The sequence below is a fragment of the Gymnoscopelus microlampas genome (genome assembly GCF_963454915.1).
Source record: "Gymnoscopelus microlampas genome assembly, chromosome: 8".
Lineage (NCBI taxonomy): Eukaryota > Metazoa > Chordata > Actinopteri > Myctophiformes > Myctophidae > Gymnoscopelus > Gymnoscopelus microlampas.
The window spans coordinates 19,787,044-19,799,736 of record NC_139945.1 but is presented as its reverse complement, the minus strand read 5'-3'; the positions used below and the strand labels follow the sequence as shown (position 1 = coordinate 19,799,736).

General features: G+C 44.1%; 2 protein-coding genes across 3 annotated transcripts in view; both read left to right on the top strand.

The window, feature by feature from the left end:
* The window catches only part of LOC311049858 (SPARC-related modular calcium-binding protein 1-like), a 33,214-nt gene extending 24,246 nt beyond the window's left edge, over positions 1-8,968 (top strand). The window contains exon 11 of one of the 2 annotated variants that reach the window (XM_084063754.1): positions 8,477-8,968. The gene's annotated coding sequence lies outside the window, so the exon portion shown is untranslated. Of the gene's footprint in view, positions 1-8,468 lie in introns of both variants that reach the window. The other variant, XM_084063753.1, reaches the window with a different exon arrangement.
* Positions 4,327-5,067, top strand: LOC311050786 (exosome complex component RRP40-like; the record flags this gene model as incomplete). Its single annotated transcript, XM_084064944.1, has 1 exon — positions 4,327-5,067. The coding sequence occupies one exon, from the start codon at positions 4,327-4,329 to the stop codon at positions 5,065-5,067; it is 741 nt and encodes a 246-aa protein (XP_083921070.1).
* Positions 8,969-12,693: the final 3,725 nt, after the last annotated feature.

The following is a 12,693-nucleotide window of genomic DNA, read 5'->3' as shown; positions in this document are numbered from 1 at the left end:
AAGTAAAAGTACTGAACTTTGGAAATACTCCATTAAAGTAAAAGTACCTCAAAAGTGTACTTAAGTACAGTACTTGAGTAAATGTACTTAGTTACTTTACACCACTGAGAGTGCTTTAGGGCCATGTTTGCTCTTTAGAGCTGGGGAGATCTAAATACATTTACATTGGTACATCTAAATGTGTCAATAGAAGCACCCACCGCAGTAGTGTTAGTTACTTTGAAGTAACATAATTATTCTACCATCAAGAACATTTTTATGGATTACAGCTTTAAGTACATTAAAGATTAGACACATTCACAAGTGCACGCACGCACGCACGCACGCAAGTGCACGCACGCACGCAGACACACGCAGACACACACAGACACAGACAGACACACATGAACAAGGGAACTGCAAGACTACAAAGTTCAAGAGCTATCAATGTCCAAAAAATGGAAGAGGAGGAAGTTAGATGGAAGGAATTTAACAGTGATAAAAAAAGAGAGAGAGAGAAGGTGAGGGGGACAGTTGCTTAACTTTGAGGAATTGAGGCAGTAAAAACTTTTCCAAACCACTGGATACTGGATGCATTTATCCAGTGCAATGTTTTGAATTTCTGCAGTACGTCCACATAAAGCTGCCCGGGGTCCTACATTCAGTAAGATGGGGCCAAATGGCTTGCAGTGAATGCAATGTACCATAACCGTGACCCCAGGTAGCAGTAAATGTTTATTCTCCCACAGCCCACATCATCATGTTTTAGTGTCAGGATGTGAGCAGAGCAGACGTGTGCGTGTGCGTGTGCGTGTGCGTGTGCGTGTGCGTGTGTGTGTGCGTGTGTGTGTGCCTGTGTGGCGATGCATGTTGAGTTGATTTCACCTTAAGGTACACCTGTCATCTACAACTAAGATGACAGATGACAACACACACTTATGCACAGAGTGAGCTGACATCAGCTAGCCCAAATCACATGGTTGTTATACTGTGTGTCCTGTAACATGAAGGACTGATTCTGACTAGTTTGCTGTGTAGGTGTTTTGTTGTTTTTCCCCACCTACACCTACTTATGTCCCTTATTTCCACCTACATAAGTCCCTTATGTCCCTTATTTCCACCTACAGAAGTCCCTTATGTCCCTTATTTCCACCCACATAAGTTTCCCTCTGGGATGAATCATCTGCTCACTTTCCAATCTATCTCTGAGAGTTTGATGATTAACTGTAATATTCATGGCATTTCCACTTCATAAGAGCTTCTGAAACTTCCTCAGAAGTTCTTAAAGGAGTAGTTCACCCAAAAGATGACCTATTCTCTATCAATTACATACACACCCCATGAAGCCTAGAATTCATGGAGATTTTTTTGTTTTTGTCGCATTCCTAAGCCAATAATTTGATGACCGGCGGAATCTCCGGTAATCTCCAGATTTACGGAGTCTCCTACCGGAGACATTAGCATCTTTCCGCCGGTCATCAGAATGATTGGCTTAGGAATGCGACAAAAACAAAACAATCTCCATGAATTCAAGGCTTCAAAAGTGTGCTGCACCACTTTTCAGTATTGCTGCCTCAAGATTTGTACACTGTATTAATCCCGCAGGGGATTTACCCAGCTGATGGCTGCTCAGATGGTCACGATGCACTGGTTTCCAAGACACCCATCATTAACAAATGAAACCGTATATACTTTGTCGACCAGTGTCCCCCAGGGGTCTATACTTGGTCCCCTACTTTTTAGCGGTGCCAACCGCTCTATACGTGGCTTTGACTCGGTGTCTGTGTGTCTGTCTGTGTGTCTGTCTGTGTGTCTGTGTGTCTGTGTGTCTGTGTGTATGAGCCCGGGATGAGCACGGCAAAGAAGCAACACATACAAACACACGCACACACACACACACACACACACACACACACACAGACTTGGAGATTGCCTATGCCATCTCTCCTCTCATTTGCCACACGTGCCACCGGTTATCAAAGAGGGGTCCAGGGACCCCCAGGGACGTCCGCCCGTATGAGCACGGGATGAGCACGGGATTTGAAACAGCTATAACTCCAGTTTGCAGCATGCCACCAACTCCAAATTTGGTATGTGGACTTAGACCACCAATACGGGCCGAGCATGAATTGCTCAAGCCCCGCCCCCTCTGTCTTCCCATTGGCTGGCCTTTAAACAGCCATAACTCAAGTTCGCAGCATGCTACGGAGTACAAATTTTGGACATGGACTAAAACCACCAATAGGGACGAACTGTAATTACTTAAGCCCCGCCCCCTCTGTCTGCCCATTGGCTGGGCTTTAAACAGCCATTATTCCAGTTTGCAGCATGCTACCAAGTACAAATTTGGTAAGTGGACTCAGACCACCAATAGGGACGAACTGAAATGAGTTAAGCCCCGCCCCAAAGGCACCGCTTCCTTCACACAGGGTGTGATTTTTTCCCTCTAAACTAATAATAAGAACGCACTATTTTCGCAGAATTTCGTCCTGTTATGACATGCCCAGAATAGGGGCGCTAAGGTTTATGTGGTTAATGTACATTGATTGGAATACAACGCACTTCAATTCAGGTTTTGAAATGGTAAGAAGGGAGATGGTTGCTGACATGATGCAATGCCTTCAGACCAACGATTTTACGTGTACACATTAGGCATGCATCCCACTGAGCCACCAGGACAAGCAGAAACATCTTCTATTTTAAATCTTGGCGTTATGGCAGATGAAGGAGGCGGGGATGTCAGGAGCAGGAAGGATGTGAAATAGTGGGGGAGGTGTGATGCTGTGATGTCAATTACCCAGGTTTAAATCAGAAAGATTTGAGTTACAAATGTTCGCTTTAAAGAATATATACATTCAAAGATTTGCACACATTTTCACGATTAAAAAAAAATCACACCCAGTGTGAAGTGGGCGGTGTGGTCATCACAGTGATGGAAGTGATTCACTTAAAAAAAAATCACACCCTGTGTGAAGGTAGCGGCGCCTTTGATACATTTTGTTATCGATATGTGTTTATAATGTGTTTATAGCCATGTGTCACGTGAAGCTTGATCAATCACTTTGTTGACGGGTCTGACCAATCAGAGCTTTGACGGGTCTGACCAATCAGAGCGTTGACGGGTCTGACCAATCAGAGCGTTGACGGGTCTGACCAATCAGAGCGTTGACGGGTCTGACCAATCAGAGCGTTGACGGTGAACACGGACAAAGTCAGGTATAGAGCAGGATCCGCTCTATACCTAAAGGTATAGAGCGGCTAGCGCCGCTAAAAACTTACCTAGAAGGAGACTTTAGCCAAATGAATAATAAAATGAAATTACTAAATATTTCTAGATATTACTCATTGTTTATTTAGTCATTGTTTATATAGACATCTAATTCTATATTCATGACATCATAGTGATGTCATGAATAGTCCCCTTGCCTGACAAATCAGAACCTTGACGGGCCTGACCAATCAGAACCTTGACGGGCCTGACCAATCAGAACCTCGACGGACCTGACCAATCAGAACCTCGACGGGCCTGACCAATCAGAACGTTGACGGACCTGACCAATCAGAACCTCGACGGGCCTGACCAATCAGAACGTTGACGGACCTGACCAATCAGAACCTTGGCGGGCCTGACCAATCAGAACGTTGACGCAAAAGCCAGGTATAGAGGGCTAATATCCGCTCTATACCTAAAGGTATAGAGCGGCTAGCGCCGCTAAAAACATAAAAGTGTTTTTTTTAAGTGCATAGTCCTATTTATAGGGCTATGCACATGTGTCATGTGTTTCTAGCCAATCACAGTCCTGAATAGAGTCATGGTGGCCAATTACGGTGCAGGGTTAGGGGGGTACAATGGTGGCCAATCACAGCGCAGGGTTGGGGGGTGCAATTGGGTCGATGTCCAAACCTCACATATAGGGGCGGTTGCACCGCATGCCGCGCTATGAGCTTGTAGATCTGCTATTTTTGAATAGTAAAATAAATCTTAGAAATTACACAGAAGCGTTCCCGGACTGAATGGATTAATGACGTGGTGACGTTCTGCATCTTCCCAGACGGCAGTCAGGTCGAGTAACGTCATTGGGTATTCTACGTATTTAATGACATCATCACGCAATGACATCATAATGTGGTCACAATGTTGCGCCATATTAGGGAGATCAACAGCCGCCGGCTTCCTTAATTGGCCGACCCAACTGATCGGCTCTGTGGATTGGCCAAACATAGAGTGACATGTGTGCCACTGAACCAATGTAAAACTATAACGTGCACATTAGGTCTCCGTTGTTTCTCTGAGTGAGGATTCGCGTATCCGGTTTGAGTTACAGTGTGAGAAGCCGGAACGACAGCATGCATTCTGCTATTCAGGATAAAGTCGGAGAGGTTTTACTTCCAGGAGATGTTTTCTCCCTTGAAGGCTCCCCGGAGACCATTGGTTTAACAGAGTCTCCTAGATGCAGTGAGAGGGTTGTGTGCGGCCCGGGGCTCCTCAGGGACGGGGACCGGGTCCGGGTGTGTAAGAGCGGGCTCCTGCGACACAAACAGCCCAACGTCTACTGGATGGAGTCCCAGCAGAGACGATACGTCCCCGCCAAAGGAGAGTGCGTGATTGGCGTCGTGACGGCCAAATCGGGAGACGCCTTCAAAGTGGACGTGGGCGGGAGCGAGCAGGCCTCTCTGTCCTACCTGGCGTTCGAGGGCGCCACCAAGAGGAACCGCCCCAACGTGCAGGTAGGAGACCTGGTGTACGGTCGGCTCCTCGTCGCCAACAAGGACACGGAACCGGAGCTGGCGTGTGTGGACGGTGGCGGTCGCTCCAACGGGATGGGGGTGTTTGGAGCGGGGGGGCTGATGTTTAAAGTCTCCCTGGGACTCGTCCGCAGGCTCCTGTCCCCTCAGAGGGACATAGTGAGGGACCTGGAGCAGCTGTTTCCCTGTGAGCTGGTCGTCGGCCTGAACGGCAGGGTGTGGGTCAAGTCCTCCAGCGTCCAGAGGACTCTGGTCGTCGCCAACCTGCTGGACAGCTGCGAGAACATGACCGCCCAGCAGAGACACGCCCTGTTCAGGAGAGTGGCAGAGGGGGCGCTATAGAGTTACGAATGGACTTGGTACCTCTGTGTTTTGTGAGGACCCGCCAGACTGTCCTCATAAGAATAGAAAGTCCCCACAGACATTTTCTGCTGGTTCCTTTAGGAGGGTTTCATGAGTCGCTGAATGACTGTCGGTGTCAACGGTCCTCACGAATCTAGTAGTACAAACGGGTGTGTGTGTGTGTGTGTGTGTGTGTGTGTGTGTGTGTGTGTGTGTGTGTGTGTGTGTGTGTGTGTGTGTGTGTGTGTGTGTGCGTGCGTGTGCGTGTGCGTGATGCGTGTGCGTGATGCGTGGTGCGTGTGCGTGTGTTTGTGAGAGATTCAGGATACTTCTGGTGTTTTTTTGTCTTTAGTCAAAAGGAGGTATTTTCTGTCCATCTTGTTTGTGATGAGAATCATTTCTGCCAGGACAACTCATGAAGGATAAGATATATTTAATGAATATAAAATGAGCAATATATTTATTATGGTTTGGCTATGAATTGGATCTGCTTTTAGGTACTCTGATAAAGCGCATCTCCCAACCATACGGACTCCGAAATCCCCCGTACATAAACAGCAGATCCAAAACGACAGGTGGTAGCTGGGGTGGTGGAGGGTGAGCAGCAATTTTTGCTGGACGCAATTATGGCAGCACAGCAGCAGCAGCAGCAACAACAACAGTATGAGTGCAGCAAAAGCAAGCAGGATGAGAAGTGCAAACTTCCAGCTTAAATAGAGCGGAGTGAGAACGACATGAGTGTGATTGGATGAGTGGATGTGAACGTAGAGCTGAGGCGTTTCCAATGGTCGGCCGCCAACAACTGCACTGAGTTCCCTGGCAGAACTTTACTTTGCCAAGCGCGACGCTCATTTCTACGTTGTCTAATGTGTCTGTATTGTCTCAGCTTAAAAACACTTCTAACTAGAAAAAGTTCTCCTCGGAGCACAGGTCTCCGCCAGGTCAGGTACGTTATTGTGGCCTCCTGGTGGCTCTATAATAGGCCAATGTGAAAAGGGTGCCATTTATTCTTAGATCGTTCAAGGCAATCGGACACTGCATTCATGATTTGAGGCATTTTGTTCCAAACATGTGTTTCGCTAAATTAGACCTGCTGGTGGCGCTATAACAGGCCAATGTGAAAAAGGGTGGCATTTCTTCCTTGGTCTAGTGGGAATGTTTTTGTGAAATTCCACGGAAATCGCAAGCTGCGTTCATGATTTTTGACTAAACAGGAGCAGCTGTTTCCCTGTGAGCTGGTCGTCGGCCTGAACGGCAGGGTGTGGGTCAAGTCCTCCAGCGTCCAGAGGACTCTGGTCGTCGCCAACCTGCTGGACAGCTGCGAGAACATGACCGCCCAGCAGAGACACGCCCTGTTCAGGAGAGTGGCAGAGGGGGCGCTATAGAGTTACGAATGGACTTGGTACCTCTGTGTTTTGTGAGGACCCGCCAGACTGTCCTCATAAGAATAGAAAGTCCCCACAGACATTTTCTGCTGGTTCCTTTAGGAGGGTTTCATGAGTCGCTGAATGACTGTCGGTGTCAACGGTCCTCACGAATCTAGTAGTACAAACGGGTGTGTGTGTGTGTGTGTGTGTGTGTGTGTGTGTGTGTGTGTGTGTGTGTGTGTGTGTGTGTGTGTGTGTGTGTGTGCGTGCGTGTGCGTGTGCGTGATGCGTGTGCGTGATGCGTGGTGCGTGTGCGTGTGTTTGTGAGAGATTCAGGATACTTCTGGTGTTTTTTTGTCTTTAGTCAAAAGGAGGTATTTTCTGTCCATCTTGTTTGTGATGAGAATCATTTCTGCCAGGACAACTCATGAAGGATAAGATATATTTAATGAATATAAAATGAGCAATATATTTATTATGGTTTGGCTATGAATTGGATCTGCTTTTAGGTACTCTGATAAAGCGCATCTCCCAACCATAGGGACTCCGAAATCCCCCGTACATAAACAGCAGATCCAAAACGACAGGTGGTAGCTGGGGTGGTGGAGGGTGAGCAGCAATTTTTGCTGGACGCAATTATGGCAGCACAGCAGCAGCAGCAGCAACAAAAACAGTATGAGTGCAGCAAAAGCAAGCAGGATGAGAAGTGCAAACTTCCAGCTTAAATAGAGCGGAGTGAGAACGACATGAGTGTGATTGGATGAGTGGATGTGAACGTAGAGCTGAGGCGTTTCCAATGGTCGGCCGCCAACAACTGCACTGAGTTCCCTGGCAGAACTTTACTTTGCCAAGCGCGACGCTCATTTCTACGTTGTCTAATGTGTCTGTATTGTCTCAGCTTAAAAACACTTCTAACTAGAAAAAGTTCTCCTCGGAGCACAGGTCTCCGCCAGGTCAGGTACGTTATTGTGGCCTCCTGGTGGCTCTATAATAGGCCAATGTGAAAAGGGTGCCATTTATTCTTAGATCGTTCAAGGCAATCGGACACTGCATTCATGATTTGAGGCATTTTGTTCCAAACATGTGTTTTGCTAAATTAGACCTGCTGGTGGCGCTATAACAGGCCAATGTGAAAAAGGGTGGCATTTCTTCCTTGGTCTAGTGGGAATGTTTTTGTGAAATTCCACGGAAATCGCAAGCTGCGTTCATGATTTGAGTCATTTTGTTCAAAACGGACCAATCCTGCACATTTTGGAAGCCAACCTTAGCCAATGAGGATGGAATATGGGAAATCGGACAGATCCGTGTTGATCACATGACTATAGATTTATGTATTTTACAGTGGAACCATTAATAAGAATGCTTAGTTTGGTACCTGTACCGAATTAGAACTTTTTGATTGCTGTTTGTGATCAATAACGAGATCTAGGTGCAGTCGATGTTCCAATATATGTAACTGTAGCTGTTGTTTAACAGTAAATAATAATACAATGAATGACATCGCTGACCTATTTTAAGGTTATAGGAACAGCAATACACAAACCAAAAATCAGCACTGGATGTTTGTTAAAATTGCATTTAAAGAAGACCTCTAATGTGTTTAGCACTGCTGTTCTTTAATGATTCTTCTCAGTGAGTTTTAACCCATTAAGAGTGCCGATTGCCACGCTACGAGCTTGTAGATCTGCTATTTTTGAAAAATCGTGGAAAATGTTTGCAAATCTTTGAATGTATATATATTTAAAGTGAACATTTTTAACTCAAATCTTTGCTCATGGGGGTCCCTGGAACAGAATATTTTGAGATGGGGGTCGGCGCCCAAATACATATTATATTGGGGGTCCTTGACATGAAAAGGTTTGAGCACCACTGATATAGAAACATATACGTTTTGCAGAATACTGTTGGGATTTAGAAGACATTTGTGGAATCGGCTTCAGGTCTTAATGATTCTTCTCAGTCAGTTTGAATCGCTACATTAATAATGTCTTTTTTTCTTCCCTTCTCCGCCTCATCCTCATCCTCCTCCTTCAGCACCACAGGGAGCTGCAGTAGCTGGAAGATGCCTCTGACGTGACAAGGTCCAATGTTCGTCTTCTGTCACTTTGTTTTGTTTTCACATGTTCTTGTTCCCTACCTCAATCCCTTGCCCTTACCTTTTTACCATCTTTTTTATAACCGCATTGATTCATATACTTTGACTATGCTAGATACATGCTGCCTGTTTTGTTTTTATACTTGTGACATGTTTGATACATGACAAATTATACAGCACTTTCTAAAGCATTCACAGGCCTTGGTCAATGTTTATGTCCATTTCGGAACGTATCATTTTATACCTATACAACTGTTTCCGTTTTTAAATTGGAAATGTATCAACATCTATGCATATTAGCTATAATTGCCTCCTGTAAAAATGTATTTACTGTGTTCTTGCAGTTTCTGTGATGTTATATACAGTATTGCATAAGTCATGACATGTTTTGTGACGGATTCATAGGTAATCTGTGTATGTTCTTTACACAGCGAATAAACCCAACAGATAGTAACCACTGTACCTGCTACTCTTTTAAACATGTAATGTAAAAATGCATAAAAAACAAGTCTCAGTAGTCCCAATGAGCTTTTAATTATAGATGTTAATGAAGCTTCATACTTCATCATCATACAGTATTCTACCATCTACGGTGTTTAAAGAGAAATGCCAAATTTCCCCTTCCACATGATGATTCGACTTATCCACTACCCTGCTTCTCCTCGGCTTGAATTAGAGAACTGTCTCTACAGTCATCTGTGCCTGAAGCCTAAATTATATTTTGTTCTATGATCATGTTATTCCCTTCATGAAAGTAACAGACTTTGTTACAGACTTTGTTACTCCTGGAAAGTAACATACTTTGTTACTCCCTGAAAGTAACATACTTTGTTACTCCCTGAAAGTAACTGACTTTGTTACTCCCTGAAAGTAAAAGACTTTGTTACTTCTTGAAAGTAACATACTTCCTGAAAGTAGCTGACTTTGCGCATACAGTGCAACAAAGTATAATTTAGACTTAAAAGAACAGAGAGCGACAGATATGCCAATCTGCAGTCACACCTGCGATGAGAGACATCATAGTGAGAATGGTGACTGTGACATCTATGGTAGTCTACCTTTTATTCTTTTCAACCAAGTAAGTCCTATTTTTTACTTTGTCATTATGGCTATTTTCACATGGTAAACATAGCCAATCTACAAGCTCTCAATGCCTCGAATCACAACTCCTTGTGAGCTTTTAAATCTGCCGTTTTGGCAATTTTATGAATAAAAAGACATTTGAAAACTTTTGAAAATGTTTGAAAATGATGACATGCTCAAAATAAGGACACCATGTTGAAAGTGGTTAAGTACTCATTTAGAATGAATCCCATGGGGTTTAAAAACAAATCATACAGTTTGATGGGCAATGTAAGCCAAGCAAAGTGCTTCATCAAACAGTTATGTCCCAGGCTAACTAGGTGTTCATGAAAAATGGAAGTGTCTGTCATGCTTGTGTGGTAACTGGTAACCTCAACATCAGCACGCTTAATGCCTCTCTTGACCACCTCGGTATTTCATTTTTTATGCGTTTGTTATTTCATTAGTCTTCCTTTTATCATCCATGTAATAGCTCCAGGCTGTACGATCTAATGAGCGCATTTACATGCACACTAACATCCCCTGTTAATCTGTAGCTTTAATGAGCTATTATAGCGAGGAACAATTATCTAAAATCGAAATAAAATATGTGGGATACCACTACCAAGCCATGAGGAATATGGTGGTCTACGAATGGTCTGTTTCCATGGTAATGTAGGATGTTCTCATACACAGGGATATTCATGGGGTGAAACAGGGATATGATATGAGTTATGGATATGCATAAAAATGACTTAAATAATAAAAAGCTTCCCCAAGAAGGGAGCTTTTTATTTATTCATCTTTTTGTGCAGGTCCTCCTAATCTACAATCTAACACAGTGGTTCTCAACCTCTGAGTAGGGACCCCCAGGCGGGTCCCCACATGATTTTGGGGGGTCCCTAAATGACAGTAAAGTAATCTGGGGACCACCTAAAAAAGAAAACAAATGAACTGAAATAAAAAAGCCCATTACTGCTTCAAAAGTAATCAACAAACTATACTATTAAAACAAATTAAAATAGCAGATCTACAAGCTCACAACGCCTCTCGTTGCGAGCTTGTTGATCAGCTATTTTTACGATATTTATCTGTGGAACCGAGTCAAATTAAATGTAATGCCTCCACCCTTCAATTCCAAGCGCTTGTCAGGGTTGGGGGGGGGGGGGCTGGTCCCCACTTCACATATGATTATTTTGGGGGGTCGTGGCCTGAAAAGGTTGAGAACCAATGGTCTAACACACCCTATACACTTAGTTGACCAGAGTCCCCCAGGGGCCGCCTCCTGTTTTCACTCTACACCTAATATCCTTGCCGAAAATAGCTGATCTACAACCTCACAATGGTGTTGCAAGACTCGCCACGCATTTTGAGCTTATAGATCTGCTATTTTCGGCAAACCCCAGAAGAGGGAAGTTAGGGTTCATGTGGTTAATTTGAGAGAACGTTGTCTGTATTTCACAGTGTTGACATCTCTAACAACATACAGTGGTAGCACAGTTTTAATAGAATTTGAATGGAACGTGGGGGAAAGATGATATTTTGGGCAGGGAATGTATTAGATGTGTTAGGCAATTTTACTGTCCTGTTTAACCTTTACCAGATTTTCTTTTGGATGATTCAAAAAATAATAATCCTTGAACAGTATGATATAGTGGACAGGATATTCTACACTTTTAAAATACTTTAAAGGTTGAGTTCATTACAAATCATGTAGTTTTTCTGGACAGTCTATTAAATGCATGAGACATATTCTATTCATACTGAATTATGTGCCGGCTCTAGGGAGTTTTACCATGGTAAGCATGTTATACATTGTATAGTGCAGCTAAATGCGGATATTGATTCCTCATAATGAATGTGTCATGAAACATTTCTGCATTTGATTAATTTCTTATGTTTTCTGTAAAAGTCCATTGCCTGTGTGGAAGCGGAATGGATACAATTTCAATAAATTTAAAAACCTAAAACTCTGCTGTCTGCGCTGTTCTATTCCATTGAATAGAACAGCGAAATCACAAACGTTGACAGAAATATAAAATGGCTTCATTCAGGAACACTGTTTGTATAGAGATGGACTGTGTTTGGTTGTAAACGGTTTCCTCGGTAACCACCATACAATTTCAATAAATTTAAAAACCTAAAACTCTGCTGTCTGCGCTGTTCTATTCCATTGAATAGAACAGCGAAATCACAAACGTTGACAGAAATATAAAATGGCTTCATTCAGGAACACTGTTTGTATAGAGATGGACTGTGTTTGGTTGTAAACGGTTTCCTCGGTAACGGATGCATAGTTACCCTCTACTGATAAACAAATCACTAATCACTAAATAAACAGGAACCAGCCAAGCATAATGCTCCCCCAAAAGCCTTAATGATGGCTAAATTCCCAGGGTGCTCCTGTCCAATGTAGCAAGTTCTGTGGACCTTAACAAAGCACCTTTTGGCAATTCTAGCGGGGAACAAGTGCCCAGAACAACAAGCTACATGTCCAGCATGATTAAATCATGTTCCCTATGGTGATGTCCCAGCCAAGCCATAGGAGACGGTGAGATGGTGACCATATACAGCCCTCAGGGGATACCCGGTATGTTCATTTTGTAACTCTTGAGAGTATACATAATGCAATCAAATGGACCATTACGAGTCCATTTGGTTACACTTGTATACTCTCAGAGTTAAATTAACACTCAGGAATTTGTAGTGTGTTTGTCATTTAGCCCTCCCCCTGCCTCCTTAACAATACCATGTGGTGCCATATACAGCTGCATGGAGCCCAGGGGACAGCGGTGACGGGTATAATGGTTGTTTTGTCACATTAATGACTACCTGCTTATCTAGCCCTCAGGGCCAGGCTGGGGAGGTCATAGGGGGGCGGGCAGAGGGTTTTGGCAGCTCTCTCTCGCCGGTCAGCGGTCAATATTAACCAGCACCTTTCCTGAGGCTGTACAGTATAGCATTACATTGTTGTCTCCACCAGGCCGAAAGGCATGGAGAGTATGTTTTACCCCCCTGTCTGTCCGTCCGTCCGTCCGTCCGTGTCCATCTGTCTGTGAGCGGCTAATATCCGGCACCGTTGGCCCGGTCACTGCGAAACTG